This window comes from Triturus cristatus, chromosome 6 (assembly GCF_964204655.1).
Source record: "Triturus cristatus chromosome 6, aTriCri1.1, whole genome shotgun sequence".
Lineage (NCBI taxonomy): Eukaryota > Metazoa > Chordata > Amphibia > Caudata > Salamandridae > Triturus > Triturus cristatus.
The window spans coordinates 1477407277-1477429181 of NC_140589.1; the positions used below are offsets into that span (position 1 = coordinate 1477407277).

The 21905-nt window shown below is 47.2% G+C and overlaps 1 protein-coding gene across 5 annotated transcripts in view; it reads left to right on the forward strand.

Annotated features, from left to right (window-relative positions):
- Positions 1-21905, forward strand: part of FAM161A (FAM161 centrosomal protein A) — a 103360-nt gene that overhangs the window by 55458 nt on the left and 25997 nt on the right. For 3 of the 5 annotated variants that reach the window (XM_085612583.1, XM_085612582.1, XM_085612581.1), the window contains 3 exons: positions 2308-2552; positions 3502-4668; positions 5127-5294. In XM_085612583.1, coding sequence (XP_085468709.1) covers positions 2308-2552; positions 3502-4668; positions 5127-5294 — 1580 coding nt within the window. The remainder of the gene's footprint in view (positions 1-2307; positions 2553-3501; positions 4669-5126; positions 5295-21905) is intronic. The other 2 variants (XM_085612585.1, XM_085612584.1) reach the window with 1 other exon arrangement.

The following is a 21905-nucleotide window of genomic DNA, read 5'->3' on the forward strand; positions in this document are numbered from 1 at the left end:
GCCAAAATGTTAGAAGTGGACGAGACAATAAATTAAGAGGGCTCAGCTCTGGTTCTACGATCCCGTACAGGAGCCGAGCTTGTGTCAATATTTGGCATGTAAATAGTGGAACAAACAAACATCAACATTGGAAAAAAAGCATATTTAACACTCAAGAGCGTTTCTCCTCAGTCTATCACATTGTATCTTTGTATTTAGTGTTATTTACTAAAAGTGATACTTTTAAAACGGAAACATGGTGCCCTTGCCGTGTTGACAATGGTGTTAGTGAACTGAGGATCAAGTAAGTCAGTTGTCATGTGTAACCTACGTGTGGTTCCGAGCGTGTTTGTAACAGCCAACACGGGAGCCAAGAGCAGGGGGAGAGGACGCCATGAACACCGCCGCCTTTCTCAGAGGCGAAGCAGAAATGCCTCGGAGAAAGGCAGCGGCGGTTTCGGATTCGGAGGCGTGTTTTTCTTTTCTCTCCTCTTGCCATTGGCTGGAGTAGATAATGAGAAAAGTAGCAAAAAACATGCCCCCGAATCCGAAAAGGACGGGGCCTGTTCGGAGAGACAAACCTCTTCTCCAATGGCTGGCCAGCATTCAAGAGGCCAGCCAATGGAGAAGAGGTAAAAAAAAGGGGCGGGTTAAAGCCCCACTCCAAAACATTAAATCTTGGAGCGAGACTGCGCAAGCGCAGCCTTCGAGCCGAGACCTAAAAAACTATGGGCACGTCGTGACCCTGCGATCCTGCCCAATTGGACCACTGGTTAACACCGAACAAATAAAGCTGACGTATTAAAGGGGCTTTCGGCGAATGATGTCACAGTAGATCCCAAATCCCAGCTCATCATGATCAACCAAAGGAACATTCTAGAACGCCGATTAGTGGTGACTGTTAGTGATGCAGGACTGGGTAAGAGTGTTTTTTTCTACACTGATAGGTCCCTTTAACAATAGTCATATAAAAGTAAATCAACAACCACTCCGTCCCGTTGGCTGGTCTGAAGTGTCTCGTCTCTGGTCTCCATTAACGCGTGTATTTCTATTGTGAAATAAGCACCAGGCGCTGCTTACCAGTAACCACTGACATAATTTAATCACTACTGGATCCTTGTTTGCAGAACTGACAGCAGCCACCAGCCCCTGGTAACGTAACTGTCAGAACAATTTTTTTCTTCATGGTGTTGGTGTGGGGCCCTTGGGGTGTAAATTCACAAGAAGATGGAAGTAGTCACAAAAGGGAGCGCACACTAAGTTTGTTACTACTTTAATGTATTATGCCTTCTCATCTTATCTACCATTTTCTTCCTCAACCCATGCCCTCGTTGTGAGACATCTGCCAGTGTCAGTGTCCCTACACATGTCACCCGCATCCGTTCATATGGGCCAAGTGACAGTCTCCATCAGGCTCAAAAACAATGACAAAGGAGCCCTGTCCTCGGTGGGAAACTGTTTGAAGGCCACTGTGAGTTAGCATTGTGTGTCTATGTATGGTGTTGGTAGACGCTAAAAGGAACTGGGTACCCACGGGTATCTTCTAGATAAAGTAAATACATTGTGCTAAGGTGTTGTTAACAGGTTGCTCTTCTCAGCTGAGGGAGGGCTGTTGCGGCTGTCCTATAGCGAACCCTTCACAGATCCTCCTTGGGGCAGTACACCTTATTCTGCATTTAACTAACATCATCTGTTAGGGGCCGAGGGTGAGCACAGCCCTGTTACCACAGGTGCCACGTGGCTGGCACCACACATTTCCATTGTCACAGTGTTAGGGCATTCACAAAAATTGACAAATTGGTTACATTCTGTTGCACAACTATCGATGTACTCACTTAGACCAATAGCTAAATGTTTGGCACATTCTGTGGCGCAGTGGGCATTTTCTGTGACACAGTGAAGTCTATTTACTCATGCACATTGATGATAAGCAGAAATGGTCTGCAGTCTTGTTAACTGTGTTACTAGAGTTATTCTGCACTGTCAGATATCGATAGAATAATCAGTGGAGAAATTCACAGGGTATGTTCTTTTACTGTGGAGGTATATTTTTCTTCCCTTTCCCTCCCAAGAACTGTAGCTATTGGGTGGTCTCGCCCTATACATAGCAAAGCACATGTGGCCCTCTGTGTCCCATTGATAGAAAAGATGTGCAGTGTTTACACACTCTTCTGGTCTGATACAGCAGCAGTTTCCTCCATGTTGTGTATATGACAAAGGCCTTTGTTAAACCTGCCCCTAGATATTTTGCACCAATAGCAGCTCACCTTTCTTTGTTCTCTGTGATGTTGGCAAATCATAAGGGGCTTTTGTTGTCTCTTTCTTCAGGATGATTTTGACTCTGGCTCTGATGCAGAGAGTGACCAAACTGTCAATCAAAGTGTAAATCGCGACTTTCTTATCCGGACCCACCTTGCTGAAATGAATCCATCAAATAAAGAGTACTACACACAGCTGGAGCAGCTAAAGAAGGCCCACATAGAGACCATGGCCCAGCTGGAATCCATGTACCAACGAAAGCTTCATTTGGAGGGAGTGGTTCCGTACTGCAAGCAGGACACGCATGCTGCAAGGTAACTTTCACGTCCACAGTCGGGTTTGTTTTTTACGGGGTGCCTCAAGGAGTGCTTTCGAACCACCTTGTCTTCCTGTACTATGTTATGTCTTCCCTCCTTTCATACTCCTCAATTGATGTCTCTTCACATCTTAACTCTTCGCCCCTCAATGCTGGGTGCCCAGAATAGTTAAAGAGGGGGTAGAGAATGATGCCTTGAATGCTGTGCCTTTATTTTTGGTTTATGTGTTTTTCCTTTTATTTCGTATTTGAAGTCATACTTTGCTACACCCTGTTCTGGCAAAACAAGTTTGTGCCTTGTTATAGTCATCAGATTGACCTTTACCCTTACAGTTCTCTTCTGCCACGAGTTGTAACAACTATCACTCATGAAGGCCAAACATGGAATCCCATCAGTGCTTTGCTTTATGCTGAACCTATGCTACGTTAGATACGTTGAACTGGGAAGGGGATGCACCTTTTATGCCCCGTTCTCCACCTCCTGGTTCGTAAATAGTCAAAGACGTTACTGATTCGTGGTGTGTACTTTGTACTTCCCTCTTTGTTGTTGTAAGGCCTGTGATTTTGCAAATTGTAGGCTTTGCAATGGCCAAGAGTTTGGGCAAAGTCATGTCCCTAGAGCTTTTGTAGTCTGTCTAACGCAAGGAGAATATAAAATCAGACACTAGCTGTTGTGTACAGCTGTCGATTTAGGGGGACATTAAAGTCACCTCCAGGGATGATGTCCCCTCTTCCCTAGAACCAGTTACTGTAGTAGTTCAACGACCATCAATGGTTCGCTCTAATAGGATCTCACACTGAGCCAGTGGTGGTGCTGTTCCCTTCTAATACCATCCCAATCACCACTCATCTTCCTCCCATGTTGCAATGAGAGTCCTCAGCTAAGATTGGACCTGACCTATTAAACACAAACGGATGGTTTTAACAAATTGTATTTTCTTTTCCAGATCAGCGTGGAAATCGGATTCATCCAAGAAAAATTATTTACAAAAATCATTTTCAGAGCTGGACTTACATAGCATGAACTCCAGTCCTTCAGAAGACTCTGATGATGATGTAATTGATGAACGTTCATTCAGTGAACTAAGAGTTTTAACACCGGTAGAGAAGCAGATCCTAAAAATGTGGAATGGATTTTCTGTCGAGGATTATGTGGAACGCAAAGAAAAGTCCCCCAGGCCTAAAAGGGAAAAGAAGGCAAAGGAGTGGTCCCCAAAGATTACAGTTCCTGAACCTTTCGCAATGACCCTGCGAGAAGCTAAGAAAAAACAACACTGCATCAAAACCAAGTCTGAGGTTGAAATGGAGAACAGCTTGCTTAAGAAATATCTGGAGGAAGAAGCAGAATGTCACAAGAAGTTTAAAGCTAATCCTGTTCCAGCGTCTGTTTTCCTCCCACTTTATCGTGAAATCATGGAAAGAAATGAAGAACGGCGCAAATTTGTGAAAGATCGAAGGAGAGAGCTTCTTTTGGCATCACAACAACCTTTTCAGTTTATCGAGAGAGAAGAGCGAAAGAAAGAAATGGTGAAAGAGCAGCTAGAAGCCCTCCCAGCTCCTAAAAAGAAGGCACGCCCGTTTAAGGCAAAGCCTGTTCCAAAGTCAATCTACAGCAGCAATAACAGTGACAGGTTAGAGGAAGAGGAGCTCTACAGAGGGATTAAAATGCAGATGAGGGCTCAAGAGCTCTTACAAAATTCAGTTGAGCCCAGAAGCTTTTTGGCATCCCGCTCTAAACTGGCCACGCACAAACACAAATGTTTACATTCAGAGGAACTGCAGCATAAGCCCAAAATCAACTCACAAATTCCTGACTTTGAGGAGCTACACAGAAAGTTTCAGAAACAACTCCTCAAAAAGAAAGACTCTAAACCTGTCACTATATGTGAGCCCTTTTGCCTCAGAACAATGCAAATAGCATCCACTAAAGAAAAGATCCTGGAGGACATTCAAGCAGATGAGCAGCAGATGTACGAAACCCGTTGGCCGTACCAGACTCCAAGGCGCAAGCCACGTTCAGGATGCTACAGCGCAAATTCATCTCCTTGTAAAGCATTGGAGTTTGAGCCTCTAAGAACCACTGAATCTACAGAAAGACGTCAACAAGCTATTAGGTAAAGATGCAGGTGAAATTTCAAATCCAATAATTTGATTGTAAAGATTACAAACTTAGAGGGAATAAGACATTATCAATTTACCTTTAATAAAACAATGTAGCACGCGTTTGAACCATGTCATCACAATATTTGGCCTCACTATTGCACAGTTAGGTAAAATGTACCTGTCGTCTTTTTGAAGTAATTTACAATTTTTATTCCATACAAATGTAAATACTTGAGAGCTAAAATCTTCTTGTGTGTTTTCTTAATTTCCCTTCTAGAACTAGATGAAAGTAGTGAAGACATTACTTGTCCATCCTGGTGTTCCCGCCATGTGTTCCTCAATAGTGATAATGCCCAAAATGACACACATTTCCCTCTCCCGTGGTCCTTTAACATTTGCCCTACTAGTCATCTCCTGAAGCCCCAGATAGATTCAAGAAGACTCAGCATTAGTTTGTGTTCTTACCCAGGCAATCCATTATGGAAAAGGCAAAGCTGGAAGAAGACCAAAAAAAGAGAAGAGCCCAGCAGAAACAGAGGATGGAAAAATTGCAGAAACTTATAACAACCCGTGCTAAAGCCAATGACTCACATAAGAGCATAGCCCAAATGTCCAAAAGCAAATTAAAACAATTAAGGTATTCATTTTCATGGAATTAGAGTTGAATGACAAACAATTCTCCTATATGGGAATATGATCCTCTTGTTTAATGATAGCCAAGTGTTGCATGTTAGTCTAGTAGGATGAGCAAAATTACAAAATCATAGATAGTTGTTTATTAGACGAGTTTTATTAATCAAAACAATCCTGCTATCTTTTAGATAAACATATATTCTGTACTTCTAGTTTCATTATGTTACATTCTGGACAGTAAAATGAAATATTTACAAAGCATTAAAGTAATCAATAGAGTACAAACAGCGCAGCTACAAAATGGTACAGTACTTATTACAATCGTAAAAAACATTCTGTTAGAATCTGTACATTGTCATGCGTAGATCTATGCCTATAGTAACACTGATCATATATGGTTAATACAAAGGAAACACCCCCAAAATGGAAGAGGATCATTTTCAGAGTTCAGACCTGACTTCAAAGTAACAAACAAAGGACCTGATACTATCAAACATTAATGCAAATTAGCAACATATATATGGAATGCTAAAGGTAGCTCAGCAAGTTGGAATGCTTAGAACAAAGGCACGAACTACAATTAGAACATTGGAATATTGAGAACTCCATTGAAAACAATGGAATGCTCCGGGCTTTTAATGGTCGGTAGAAGCCCTGAGCATCAACATTCCAGTGTTTAACAAAGGCCTCACAGAGCCCGACGGTATTTCAACCCCCTCGGGCTCCAAAAGCCTTTTGTTTTACTAATTAGAACATTCTGCCCTCTCGGGGCTGAATGTTCAAATAGCCTTAGAGCCCTCTGTAGTGGGCTCTCACAGCCATTAAAGCACCGATCCCTTCGACTCAGGCCTTTATTGCTCTAAGGCCATATTGTTTGCCTGCATTCTAGGTTCAGAAAGACTGTGAAGTAATGGATATAGAGCAGGCAAGGGTGGTGGCTCAGTTTGTTTACATCTGATGATCGAGATTATGGGGCTGTATGTGTGTATGTTTGTAAATGGGATTTCTGTAGCGCTAGCCTAGCCAAAAGGCAGCAGACCAGTGTACAGGCATGGAGTTAACGAGTGATATCAGAGAGGTAGGTGGGTTGTGAACGGTTGGAGCATTGTGATGTAGGGTTCTATAAGGAGGTGCGAGTTTAACTCTTTCTGTGCACTAATCTTATAGTCCACATGTTGCAGGGTGTTAACAGCTGTTAATAGTTTTTTCCCTCATTTTGCACTTTTGCTGTCAGCTGTTGCTGATGATAGTTGGGCAAACTATTAACAGTGGTTAAAAGCATTACACGCCACGTGTAGTGCTGGACTTACTACTATTTCTTTTTGGCAGCAGTAACGTACACTCATAAATTTGACTCCATTCCCTGGATTTTATATATAGCCCAAAATAGTAAAATTACTCACAAGTATGAGTTACCTTTGTGAATAGCCACAGTAGTCTGGAATTTGTGCCCCACACAACCCATAGTAATTATTAGAGATCTCATGAGCTCCAGAGAGTTGCAGAAGATGCTCAAACGTTTTCCCCATCTAGAAAATTGGCCAAGGGATGGCTCTACTGTCTTATGCATGAGTCTTCTGAGATATGATTGACTTTTTTTATATTACCTTTTTTTGTCTTCCCATTCATGAATTAGGAGGTTATATTTCATTATGTGACATTCTGCATCTCGTCCAGTCCACTGTGTCACCTACTCCCGTCAAAAATGTAAACAAAACTTAGCATCAAACTAATTCTAACCAACATTTCAGTCTATGATGGTCTGATTCAAATGCACAGGCTCACACTAATACCTATTTCTTTATGCTAGCAGTGTTGCAAATTAAATAAGGTTTTAGAATAGGGTCTTATATGATATTAAATGATAGGCGTGTGTCTTATGCTCTGCAGAAGGGGCAACACAGGCCTCCTCCAGCTCTTGCAGTTCAGGGGGCGTCCACCCTCCACTCATCCTCCTTTCACTCTAAGGCTTATAAATATCTGGCAGATCCAGGAGTCTCCGGGCCTCTCACCACAGTTTGTAGGGGGGACAGGAGCATCGTTCTGTGTTATGCCACTGGTGGCATGATAATCAATGCTGTTCCCTAGACTCTCAATTGCAAGTTCATAATTCATAACCTTGATCGATTTCTCCTTCCCATTGGACAACTGGACCTCTGACTATTTGCATTCTAGTTATTGCCAAAGTGTACCAAAAACATTGGCTTCAAAATCGCTAGGCAAATAGCGTTTCGAGCCAAAAATCTGCAAATTTGTGCTCACTTGAATGCTTCTTCCCAGTTTTGTTCCCAGGAACTCTTTTACCTTATCTCGGTATGGAATCAGTGCCTTACAAGTGGCGAGAACGTGTCTTAATGCTGCAAATGGGGTACCACAACACAGACAGAACTTTGTGTGACCAGATATTCCTGTCCATCCTATGGGTGAAAAAGTTAGACAAAACAAGCTAGCATTGGCAAAGTCAGTAGAGGTTGGCTTATAACTGAAAGGGCCTTTGTACTACTACATGTGAAAATGATTGGGTGTGTTATGAAGCTGCCAGAAGATGACATGGTGTGGGTACAGAAAACATGTAAAACAAAACACATTCCCTCTCACCCATCTGCATATAGTGAGAAACATGTCCTGCAGATGAAGGCTTCAGTTTTTCATGTGCTCAAGCTGGCACTGAACCTACACTGCAATATTGAGGAACCACCTATGTATGATTTCACACGCAGAGTGTAGTGTACAAAAATACCTGACTATGCAGAAAGTGGTAGCCAGTAACACTTGAACCACATAAGAAATTCCATGCCCACAGAAGGCAGTGTGAAGTTTACATACTCGTGGACTTACTTGCAAATGTTTACAGACAGAGCAGCCATCTCAGGCATGGTGTGTGCCATCTAAAGCATACTGGAGACGTAAGACTATTCCTAGGCAGTTTAGAAGCTTGAAAGGCAAGGAGCAATTACAATTGCTGCATTTTAAGAAAGCATGGAGTTCAACATTTCCACTTCTTACTTGTAGAGAAGCAGCACCGCTAGGAACCCAGAAGGGACAGATAGCTGGCAACACACCACCCATCGCATCGCGGGTACAGAGTGGAGACTGACCTATGCTGCCAGGGATTCCTGTTCCTTGTACATGGCTTAACCTTCCTCTCTCTGATACCCGGACGCTCCTTGGTTTTCACTGAGATACCTAGTGCTCCCTGTAGAAGACTCAAACGGAAGTGGGAGCCACCTTTTAAAGTTGGCTCATGAAACATACCCACTGGTTGGACAATGCTCACTGCCGACATAGCCCTGTGCGAGAAACAAACTGTCAAAGCAAAACAAAGATGGCGGACATGTTTATGTATATTTATGTGTCAATACTGCTTATTCATCTACCTATAGTGAGCCCACTAGAGAAACAGGGTACATCACTTCTGATCCCAGTTTCCCATTTAAGTGATTCTGTGCAAATAATGTATCTCCCTGCACCCCAGTTCCCTTCTCTGCCTGCGTTATACACTATACATGTAGAAATTTGGGTATTGGCACAATTTCAAAAAGTATGCCATGTGTGGCTTTACTTTCATTCCTGTCTCTGTAAAAGGCAGTGGCCATTTAGAAGTTTTACATTTTTGTTAATTTTATCATGAATCAAAACAAGAAAACTGTAAAGTAAAAAAAAATTTGAAATATGAAATTTGACATCTCTCAGACACTAAGGAGGAACATTCATTGACGTTGTTCACCCATGCAGCAAGGTCAGCATGCTATGGGTTGGAAAGTATCTGGCTATAGGAGTACACAAGTTTGGTAGGTTTAAAGACAAGGCTGATGATAGTCAAACTAGTAAATAGCATGTGTCAGTTATTACACTCGACCATGATACACAGTCGCAAACTTGCACCCTAAGCTGACTCTAGAGCAGTACAGCAAGTGTGACCCTCACAAAGATGGCAGCCATTTAGGATGACTTCAAATTTTACCTGTTGCCTTTCTTGCCTGAGGTGGGAGGAGGATGGGTGTGCAGGAGGAGACAATGCCTTATTGCTCAGCCAGTACCATTAACAGATATTACATCTTCCTACATTGCAGTGTATGGACACTTCGGAGCCTATGCACTGCAGTGGCAGACCTCCATAGGCAGATTCATATACCAACACGCCACTTATTTTGATGGAGGCTGGTGAAGAGGAAATACCCCTCTGATATGATCCAAAATGTGAATGATACTTTACCAAAGCAATGGCTAAAGTGAGTAGACCCAAGTAAACTAATATCTGAAGGGGCGACCCAAAGATCCTCTCTGTGTATTATTATTTTTTCTTCAATTCAAAGGCTTTGGTAAATCTGAGATGAGTTGATAGCATCCAAGACAACTTTTCAATTCAATGGAGCGAAATGTATTGATTCAGTTGGGAGTACGTTACAAAGGCCATATGGTGCACAGAAAGTTATGCTTTTTCAGTCTGGTAACACAGAGTATTGCAAACAACTCAAAGTACACAGCCACAGACCCTGATCCAAAAGCATTTCTTAGTCTGTGCTGTTTCAGTAACTATGAGGAATTGTTCTTGCGTAATCTAACCAGGAAGTCAAATTGAGAAACCATATTGTAGTAAAATAAAATTTAAAGAGCACATTATAAATTGGACTACTTTGATTTCCCATAAACAAACATTAAAATCTACCAAAGCAAGCATATATTTGAAAATATAAAATAATGCAGTGCTTTCACAACTGCATTTTACTTTTAGACCAACTAACTGACTGTAGACAGATGTCACACATGTACAAGTGAGACCACATATGACTGCCCGAGACTGGCAGTAGATTGTTGTCACAGAGTAAACCAAGAGACCATCTGCCTGATAGGGTTGCTTTCCCCAATCGTGGGAAAGCAATCATGCAGTAATCCCCTTGATCAACCTGAGGGTTAGGGAAAGTCTGGCCTATATTTTAGTTCTCTGGCAGTTCACCCCTATTTCTTTTTCAAGGCTCCTCCCTCATTGATATTTTGGGTTCGGAGGATGGAGTCCTGTTGTAAATCCTGACCAGGAATCCACTGAAGAGAGGTGGTGCTGGGAAGGGAAGAAAATAGGTATTAAGGAATAGAGGTGTAGTCACTTGAGAAGCAAAAGCATGACAATGATTCCTCAGTCTAGCGTAATACCCAAGATGGCGATGTCAGTACTCTAGGTGGCACATTGACACTGCCAGTCTGATAAAGGAGCCCTGAGGGCGCAAGCCTTTCTGCTGTAATGACCCTCAAATAATGAGGAATAGTGTGGCAGGCCTTGGCACCATCCTTTAGGTTTCTGAATTCTTTTGTGCCAGGATATGATCTCCCATCCTCAGTCCTCCAGTGTTAGTGATGTCATTAGCATTAGTGATGATGACATGAAGGTGACAAACCTAGTACTAGAAGGGATAAACTACCCTCTTTTTAAAGAGCCTTGCACCATCATATCATACATCCCGGACCTATTCTGAAGTGTGATAATTTCGTATGTCGGAGGATACACGTTATCAAGACTAAAATTCCTTTGACAATCCAATGTCATGTCCACTCAGAGGCAATATTGTTTAGGGTGTCAGTGCTTAGAGTATGTGACTTTTTGGCATCTGCAGGGTGGACTATGTTAGAGTCTTCTGATGATCAGCAATCTGTGGCAGATCCCTTCAGCTTTGGAAGGCCCGTCTTTTAAGAACTGAGTGGATAATTAAGCGAGCTACTATAACCTATATACTACTATAGCCTATAAGATAATGTAGTGAATTGTTGTATGGATGAAATCAAATTGAGGCTTGTGGTCCCATCATAAAGACCAGGATTACTGTCCTCCACCTTGTGGTTAGAGTTCGAGTAGACATTGTTTACTATATCTGTGAAGTGCGTGTGGGGAGGGGGCTATGGTTAAAGTCCACTGTATCCCTAGGCTGCTGAGTGACAGCGGGTGCTCTAATATTCATTAGAGAGACATATGTTATGATCGAGAAGACTAAATGATTACATTCTATCTATATATTGAGATCATTCCAAGGCTATGTTGGGTGGAGCTTTGGATTGGGTACTCTTGTCTGTCTTCTTGTTATAATGCGCTTTTCGGGATTGTTCTGTAGCTTTGGGCCTGATTATACTGGTTAGAGGGGTTATTGTTCTGGTTTCTATCCCAAGGTCAGCAGTTGATGTAATTAACTTGGGACAAACATGTTTTCACTTCTGTTCTGGACTTTAGATGCTCCTGGAGTTCCAAACATAAAGGGGATCCTCCTACATATTTATTTTTGTAAGGCTGTATGACGATTCATTCTACCCTGCAATGCAGTATCTTATTTTGTTTGTATTGCTTATGTTAGACCTGTCAGCCCTTTGGGTGGTCCCTCCTCATCATTATTTATTTTGTCCCACTTTTGCCTCAAACCCTGTTAGTATTTTTCCTTTTTGGGAACCACCAGACTTTTTCGTATTGATGCAGATTCAGGGAGCCATTTTATCTACCCCTGGAACTTCTGTCTGAGGGCCTGGAGCACAAAATGGTGGCCACCCATTGTCACCTGTGACATCACTGGAACCTACCAGCACCTTCCAGAACATTCCAGAACCCTGTGACAGTTGGAGGCGGTTTGGAATGTTGGGAAGCTAAGCCAGAGTTGACAGTTGGAGCTGGCAGTTGGCACCTGACTGGTGAAGAGAGAGCAGCAGAAACCTGAAGGAGGAAGGAGTGAGGCAGCAGGGGTGGAAACTTGTGCCTGGAGTGGGGTCCATAAACCCACCCTTGATACTAGTCCCTGCTGACTGAGCCCAGCCTGGAGCCCTGTGTGGGAGAAAGCAAGAAAAACCATCTTAAGGACCTGGACAGCAGGAACAGGCCTTAGAAGTAAAGAAAAGCAAGAATCTGACCTGTTTATTGGTTTCCCTGGAGTCCGACGTCGAGAAGCCTGAGACCTGGAGCCCGAGGTGGAGAAGCAGCGCTGACTGGAAAGCAGACGTCGTACCCGGAGCCGCCAGAGGTCGAGAGAGGGCGCCGACGGAGGTCGTGGAGAGTACCAGAGGTCGAGGAGTAAGACACCTGAGGTCAAGTGAGCGGCGTCGACGGGGGAGTGAAGTCCGCCCTCCGGAGTCGCCGGAGACCGAGGTGAAGCGTGCCGGAGGTCGGGAGTGGAGATCGCACTCCGGAGTCGCCGGAACCTGAAGAGAATCGTGCCGGAGGTCGGGAGTGGGGGTCGCACTCCGGAGCCGGCGGAAGTCGACATCGAGCCAAGACAGTCCGACGTCATCGAACCGGAGGTCGACATCGAGCTGAGGCCGCCGACATCGAACCGGAGCTGCCCGAAGTCGACATCGAGCCAAGACAGCCCGACGTCATCGAACCGGAGGTCGACATCGAGCCGAGGCCGCCGACATCGAACCGGAACCGCCTACCGGCGTCGTCAAGAACTGACATTGCGCCGAGGCCGCCGACATCGAACCGGAACCGCCTCACGGCGTCGACACGACTCCAGCGGCGTCGGAGCTTCATAAAAAGGGCAGTAAGTGGAGTAGAGGGCGCCTAAGGCCCTGTGGAGCTCTAAGAGACCATCCTAAGGGATAAAGAGGTGTTAGAACCAGCCTGGAAGTGCCAGGGGTGGACTGAGACTGATACAGTGACCTGTGTGAGAGGTTGTGTAGTTTGGGAGAGCCAGATCCCTAGATTACCCTTGATCTACCTCAGTTTTAGCCTCAGCCTTACCCAAGCTAGGTGAGACACCCTCAGGCCATCCACCTAACCACAAGCTGTGACTGGGCCAAATCAGCCCATAGTATTTTAAATGTGATCTGATTTTACAAATGTCATTGTTGGCTGGTATTATTTATTGAGGGTACTGTATTTATTGTATTTATCTAAATTATTCCTGTAATGTATTTATTGTCCTGAGCTAACTTATTTCTGCACAGTATTTATTCCCTCACAGTATTTATTTGACCTGAACCTATTTATTGCACCTGTAAAGTGTTACTATTTATTTGACCTGCACTTTTTAAGGAGAAGCCTTGTGTTCTGTGATTGTATTATTATTTATTTAATCAGCAACTAAGAGAAAAGAAGATAAACACAGAGATATTTTCAGTATAATTTTTAAGGTGTAGTGTCGTTTTTGGAACGGATGCACGCATGGTTATTGTATGGGTATAACGTATGCTTAACACGGTGCCTGACCCCTGACCACTCGAGCCAAGCTACCACTGTGTATGTCTGGAAAGACCCCGTTACCACCACCCTTTCCGGTGTGGGAGTGGGGTTTTTCTAACATGATTGGTGTTCAGCGGCGGGATTGAGCTGTGCCTACGCATACTCGACAATAACTGTGGGTAGTCCATAGGCCTACACCTGGAGTTTTCTCAAAGCGGCCTTCCTAATTGTGAGTTTTTGTTTTTTCCAAATTTACTCTGGTGGTGGGAGGAGGTATTATTAAAGGTACCCCCCTGCATTGCTTCTGTAAAAACCTGTCTTCTGTTCTGAGTGGGCAAAATGGAGTTTGTGCTAGAAGACCTGGAAACCTATACTGTGGCCCAACTCAGGGAGTTTTGTCAGCGGGAGGGGGTGTATTGTCCCCCAGGAGCAAAGAAGGGTGCACTCCAAACCAGCTTAAGGGCTTGGGGGGAGGCACGACGAGAAAGCAAGGCTGAGGAGGAGGACAGGGATAGAGAGCCCGACAATGAGGGAGCTGGTCTGTACCAACCTGAGGTGGGGAACCTAGTAGCGGGGCCCGGAACCATTTCCAGGAAGGGCAGCAGTGCCTCTAGCGGTGGCTTGTCTGAAGTGGAGTTAACAGATCGGAGGGAGAAAAGACAGCTCACATGGGACTTAGCAAGGCTGGAGAAAGAGAAGGAGGAACAGAGGATGGCTCATGAGCTAAGGCTGAAAGAGATAGATCTTCAGATCCTAAGAGTCGGGGCACACACTGTTCCTAATGGTGGCAGCAAAGACCAAGAAAGAGAGTTCACCAGGGAACCCAAACCCTACCTGCCAAAGGACATAGTAGCTAGCTATGGAGTGGGCGACGATATTGCCAAGTGGCTAGCGGCCTATGAGGTCTCGTTAAGGGCCCATGGGGTTCCAGAGAAGTACTGGGGAGCGGGATTGTACAAGTACATGCCTCCAGCTGGTAGGGATGCATTATTGGCCCTAGAGGAGGATGAGCAGACCCACTACCCCACCATGAAGGTGGCGCTCATAAGAAAGTTTGGACTAACACCCGAAAAGTACAGACAGAAGTTCAGGGGTAGTCACAAACTGGGCACACAGAATTGGGTGGACTTCCTGGACTATGCAAAGAAGGCACTAGAGGGTTGGATTCAGGGCAGTGAAGTGAGGAACTACGAGGGGTTGTTTGATTTAGTACTGAAGGAACACCTGCTCGAAAAATGTTTCCCTGAACTGCGTCAACACCTGGTGGATAGCAAGCTGACCAATCCCCGGAAGCTTGCTGAGGAGGCGGACATTTGGGCTAGTACCCGGGTGTCCACAAGGGGGACTGGAGGGGATACTCAAAAGGCCGGACAGGGCGCCCCCCAGAAGAAAGAGGGAGGGGAAAAGAAGAAGGAGTTCTCCAAAGGCCCCCAAAATAACTTCCAAGGGAAGGGAACAGGACTCACCCCTAGGGCTAACCCACCCAGAAACCCTAATCCTGGCCAGAGTCAGCAGCCAAGGGTTGTCCATTGCTACGAGTGCGGTGGCGTTGGACACTATAAGGGAGATGCGAAGTGCCCGAAACGACCACCCCCTCCCATTGGAGGAAAGACCCCCGGAGTAGCTAGTGCAGTGCTCGGGGAGGAGATGCCCTTAACTAAGGGAAGGGAGTGGGCGGGTGTCACTTTAGTGTCCCTGGGAGAACGGGAGATGGTTCCTAAGATCCAGGTGCCCGCAAATACCGTAAAGTATGGGCAGTGGGTCACCATCAACGGCCAAAGAGGGGAGGCTCTGAGAGACACAGGAGCCAGTATGACTATGGTGCGTAGCCAACTGGTGACTCCAGAGCAGGTAATTCCCGATCTACTCCACCCAGCCGCGATGGCTGACGGCAGAACAGGCCACTATCCGGTGGCCGAGGTTCCCTTTGAATGGGGGGGGGTTGCAGGTTCACTTCGAGTTGCCGTAAGCCCTGCCGTGCCAGTCAATTGTCTGCTGGGGAATGACATGGAGCACAATGCTTGGAAGGAGGTGGAATACCGGACTCATACTGAGATGCTGGGTACACCTGACTGGGCCTGTGTGAGCACAAGGTCCGCGACTACCCGGAGAGGGAGTTCGTTTCGGCTGGAGCCTGGAACAAAGGCCCAACCAGCTGCCAGTCAAGGGAAGAACCGAGGACAGGAGGAGCCTGCCTCGGCGTCCACACCCCGAAGGACGGATAGGCCACCGGAGGTGGTGGACCAGGAGTCTGCGGTGGGGGATGTCACCGAACTGGAGGACCTACCCATCCCGGCCGAGTGGCTCGTGGAGGGAGGCCCGTCCAGGGAGGAATTCTGCCAGGGCCAGAGGGAGTGCCCTACCCTTGAGGGGCTGAGGCGTCAGGCCGAAGCCCAGGCAGCAGGGAACGTTGAAGGGAACTACAGTGTTTACTGGGAGGATGGCCTCCTCTACAGTGAACCCAAGGCACCCCTACATGGATCGTCACGAGCCTTGGTAGTTCCTCAACGTTATCGAGCCTTCCTTCTGGAGTTGGCTCATGAGATCCCCTTGGCAGGACACCTGGGGCAAGACAAGACCTTCGACCGTCTTGTCCCACACTTTTATTGGCCTCAAATGAAAGTGTCGTCCGATACCTACTGCCGGACATGTGTGTCTTGCCAAGCCAGTGGGAAAACAGGGATGAAGCTAAAAGCTCCCCTGGAACCACTTCCTGTCGTTAGCACCCCCTTTGAAAGGGTGGGCATCGACATTGTGGGTCCGTTAGATCCACCTACTACAGCTGGTCACAGGTTTATCCTGGTTCTGGTGGATCATGCCACACGGTACCCAGAGGCAATACCTCTGAGGACCATAACAGCACCTGTTGTGGCTAGGGCCCTGATGGGAATCTTTACCAGAGTGGGTTTTCCCAAGGAAGTTGTGTCCGACAGGGGGACCAACTTCATGTCAGCGTACATGCGGGCGATGTGGAAGGAGTGTGGAGTGACCTACCGGTTCACCACTCCTTACCACCCCCAGACCAATGGTCTGGTGGAGAGGTTTAACAAAACCTTGAAGGGCATGATCAGAAGTCTGCCTGAAAGCCTGTGGAGGAAATGGGACGTCCTCCTACCCTGTTTACTCTTTTCTTACAGGGAAGTGCCACAGAAGGGAGTGGGTTTCAGCCCCTTCGAGCTTCTGTATGGGCACCCTGTACGTGGACCTCTCAACCTGGTGAGAGACGGATGGGAAAGAACTCCCAGAAAGCTTCCCCAGGATGTGGTGAGCTACATGCTGGCCTTCCGGAGCCAAATGGCTAAGTTGTGGAAGCAAGCTTCTGACAACTTGGAGGCCAGCCAAGCAGTAATGAAGGCGTGGTATGACCACAACGCTCACCCGGTGGAGTTGGAGCCTGGCCACAAGGTGTGGGTGATCGAACCAGGAGAGCTTAGCGCCCTCCAGGATCGCTGGTCAGGACCCTTTGAGGTGTTGGAGAAGAAGGGTAAGGCTACCTATTTGGTGGACCTTAAAACCCCTCGTCAGCCCCTACGGGTGCTGCACGCCAACCGCCTCAAACCCCACCACGAGAGGCCCGAAGTCATCTTGATGATGGTGACTGACGGAGCAGAGGACGTGGAAAGCGAGCCTCTCCCAGATTTGTTTGCGTCTCAAGAGAAGGATGGGTCGGTGGAGGGAGTGATTCTCTCCCCATCTCTAACTCCTGAACAGCAGGAGGACTGCCGCCAGGTCCTGGGGCAGTACTCTTCGTTGTTCTCCCTTGTTCCGGGTAGGACTCACCTGTGCGTCCATGATGTGGACACAGGAGACAGCCCACCTGTGAAGTCCAAGATCTACCGGATGTCAGACAAGGTGAAGGCCAGCATTAACAGTGAAGTCACTAAGATGCTGGAGCTAGGAGTGATCGAACCTTCTAGCAGCCCCTGGTCCAGTCCGGTGGTGTTAGTACCAAAAGCCGCACCACCGGGTGGCCAACCGGAACTGAGGTTCTGTGTGGACTACCGGGGACTGAATTCAGTAACCAAAACTGATGCTCATCCGATCCCTAGGGCGGATGAATTGATTGACCGGCTGGGAGCTGCCCAATATCTAAGTACCTTTGACCTTACTTCTGGGTACTGGCAGATCTCTTTGACTGATGGAGCAAGGGAAAGGTCAGCCTTCTCCACGCCCAATGGCCACTACCAGTTCTGTGTGATGCCCTTTGGGCTCAAGAACGCACCTGCCACGTTTCAGCGCCTGGTAAACCAGATCCTCACCGGAATGGAGAGTTTCTCTGCTGCTTATCTGGATGACATAGCCGTCTTCAGTAACAGCTGGGAGGATCACTTGCGTCACCTGCAAGCTGTTCTCCAGGCCCTGAGACAAGCTGGATTAACGATCAAGGCCAGCAAGTGCCAGATCGGGCAGGGGTCGGTAGTGTACCTTGGACACTTGGTGGGTAGGGGAGCGGTGCAACCCCTCCAGGCGAAGATCGAGGCCATCATGGCCTGGGAACCCCCCAAGACACACACTGAGGTCCGAGCTTTTCTGGGCCTCACGGGATACTACCGCCGCTTCGTGAAGGGGTACGGTACCATCGTAGCCCCCCTCACGGAGCTCACGTCCAAGAAACAACCTCGACGGGTAGTCTGGACGGAGGCTTGTCAGCAGGCCTTTGTGAAGCTGAAGCAAGCCATGTGCGAGGCCCCGGTCTTAAGGGCCCCAGACTTTTCCAAGAAGTTCATTGTCCAGACAGATGCATCAGAACATGGCATTGGGGCAGTGTTATCGCAACTCAATGAAGAGGGTCTGGATCAACCCGTGGTCTTCCTATCCCGGAGACTACTTCCCAGGGAACAGAAGTGGAGTGCAATAGAGCGTGAAGCCTTTGCAGTGGTATGGGCTCTGAAGAAGTTGTGGCCATACCTGTTTGGCTCGCACTTCCTGGTTCAGACCGACCACAGACCCCTTCGTTGGCTGATGCAGATGAAGGGGGAGAATCCCAAGTTGTTGAGGTGGTCTATTTCCCTACAGGGAATGGACTTTCAGGTGGAACATCGGCCTGGAGTGGACCACGCCAATGCAGACGGTCTCTCAAGGTATTTCCGCCTTAGTGATGAGAACTCCCAAGGGGTTGGGTAGCTCTCCCCACTTTCAGCTGGGGGGGACGCGTGTTAGACCTGTCAGCCCTTTGGGTGGTCCCTCCTCATCATTATTTATTTTGTCCCACTTTTGCCTCAAACCCTGTTAGTATTTTTCCTTTTTGGGAACCACCAGACGTTTTCGTATTGATGCAGATTCAGGGAGCCATTTTATCTACCCCTGGAACTTCTGTCTGAGGGCCTGGAGCACAAAATGGTGGCCACCCATTGTCACCTGTGACATCACTGGAACCTACCAGCACCTTCCAGAACATTCCAGAACCCTGTGACAGTTGGAGGCGGTTTGGAATGTTGGGAAGCTAAGCCAGAGTTGACAGTTGGAGCTGGCAGTTGGCACCTGACTGGTGAAGAGAGAGCAGCAGAAACCTGAAGGAGGAAGGAGTGAGGCAGCAGGGGTGGAACCTTGTGCCTGGAGTGGGGTCCATAAACCCACCCTTGATACTAGTCCCTGCTGACTGAGCCCAGCCTGGAGCCCTGTGTGGGAGAAAGCAAGAAAAACCATCTTAAGGACCTGGACAGCAGGAACAGGCCTTAGAAGTAAAGAAAAGCAAGAATCTGACCTGTTTATTGGTTTCCCTGGAGTCCGACGTCGAGAAGCCTGAGACCTGGAGCCCGAGGTGGAGAAGCGGCGCTGACTGGAAAGCAGACGTCGTACCCGGAGCCGCCAGAGGTCGAGAGAGGGCGCCGACGGAGGTCGTGGAGAGTACCAGAGGTCGAGGAGTAAGACACCTGAGGTCAAGTGAGCGGCGTCGACGGGGGAGTGAAGTCCGCCCTCCGGAGTCGCCGGAGACCGAGGTGAAGCGTGCCGGAGGTCGGGAGTGGAGATCGCACTCCGGAGTCGCCGGAACCTGAAGAGAATCGTGCCGGAGGTCGGGAGTGGGGGTCGCACTCCGGAGCCGGCGGAAGTCGACATCGAGCCAAGACAGTCCGACGTCATCGAACCGGAGGTCGACATCGAGCTGAGGCCGCCGACATCGAACCGGAGCTGCCCGAAGTCGACATCGAGCCAAGACAGCCCGACGTCATCGAACCGGAGGTCGACATCGAGCCGAGGCCGCCGACATCGAACCGGAACCGCCTACCGGCGTCGTCAAGAACTGACATTGCACCGAGGCCGCCGACATCGAACCGGAACCGCCTCACGGCGTCGACACAACTCCAGCGGCGTCGGAGCTTCATAAAAAGGGCAGTAAGTGGAGTAGAGGGCGCCTAAGGCCCTGTGGAGCTCTAAGAGACCATCCTAAGGGATAAAGAGGTGTTAGAACCAGCCTGGAAGTGCCAGGGGTGGACTGAGACTGATACAGTGACCTGTGTGAGGGGTTGTGTAGTTTGGGAGAGCCAGATCCCTAGATTACCCTTGATCTACCTCAGTTTTAGCCTCAGCCTTACCCAAGCTAGGTGAGACACCCTCAGGCCATCCACCTAACCACAAGCTGTGACTGGGCCAAATCAGCCCATAGTATTTTAAATGTGATCTGATTTTACAAATGTCATTGTTGGCTGGTATTATTTATTGAGGGTACTGTATTTATTGTATTTATCTAAATTATTCCTGTAATGTATTTATTGTCCTGAGCTAACTTATTTCTGCACAGTATTTATTCCCTCACGGTATTTATTTGACCTGAACCTATTTATTGCACCTGTAAAGTGTTACTATTTATTTGACCTGCACTTTTTAAGGAGAAGCCTTGTGTTCTGTGATTGTATTATTATTTATTTAATCAGCAACTAAGAGAAAAGAAGATAAACACAGAGATATTTTCAGTATAATTTTTAAGGTGTAGTGTCGTTTTTGGAACGGATGCACGCATGGTTATTGTATGGGTATAACGTATGCTTAACACGGTGCCTGACCCCTGACCACTCGAGCCAAGCTACCACTGTGTATGTCTGGAAAGACCCCGTTACCACCACCCTTTCCGGTGTGGGAGTGGGGTTTTTCTAACAGCTTACATTTAATTTCTAGGTACAGAGGTCCTTTTCATTGGGAGGGTCTGTAAATGATACCAAGTGCTTTGAGCTTTGATTGTCTAGCTACAGGCAGCCAGTAGAATGTGTACATGATTGGAATCGTATTCTCTCGAATGAAGGCAGCGGAGGAGTCTTGCGCAGCATTTTGGATTTGTTGAATTCTGCATATGATGAAGCGTGGGGTTCTAATTAATAGGCTATTAGTTTAGTCACGCTTAGAGATCTTGCAGTTTTGGTTGATATCCAAGGTATGTCACATATACGTTGCAGTGTCTTCATTATTGTTACCTCATTGGCATGTGGTATAAGGTATAGATATGAGTTCATAGTTACTTCTAGGTTTATTACTTCTCCTGACATAGCTGGTGGGCTATCAATTTCCCTGGGCCATATGGACATAGGCAGGTGTTTGATCTTGCTCCTTCAACTCTAGCAAAAACAATTTCCACCCAAGGCTGGTCTGAGGAATTAAAAGCAGCTCTGTAAATGTTCTATTACTTCCTGTGCCATTTTGCAGGAGTGAGTGAACACATTCAGCCAAAGTTTATATTGGTCTCAGGGTACACTAAGCAGAAAACCAGATATTGAAAAAGCCCTGATCGCTTCTGTGCTGATCGCATGAAAGAGGATTAAGGGCCTGATTACGACTTTGGCTGTATCCACCACGCCAGCGCCCCGCTGCCACACTGCCAAAGCCGTACTGACACCGCCTACCAGATTAGGAAATTTCGTCTGGTCTGGTGGCCCGTACATGCGTCCCTTTGGTCCTGAGGCACCAGGGGGCCCTGTAGGTCCCCCTTAGTTTGCTCACCACCAGTTTTCATGGCGGGCTTACAGCCATGAAAACTGTGGTGGTGAGGAAATTCGTATTATGCTTGGCGGTGCCGCAGCGGCACCGCCAGCATATTGCAGGCCTCAGACCGCTGCAAGACCACCAGGGATCGCAGATCCGAGGCAGTAGCAGCGGTCCCATGACGGTCCAGCCGCACAACTTGTAATAGGGTGGTCGGAAAGCGGGTGCCGCGGTGCCCGCACTGCTACAGTGGCTACGGCAGTAGTCATAATCAGGCCCTAAGTTGGTATGTATGTGGTATTTGTGTAGTGCCAACTTAGCCAAAAAGGCTGGAGAGTGTTGTACATGGTCAAAGGCAAGCATACAGTCAGTATTTGATAAATAATAGTAGCTGGTTACTGGATTGCTACTGCGTTGTGATGTAGTGTTCTGTAAAGTGGTGTGTCTTCAACTCTGCCAAATAGGAGAAGCATTGGGGAGGGGTTCCTTACGGATACGGGGATGTTTTTCCAGATATTAGGTGTGTCATTGGGGAATGGCCTGCTGGCAGAC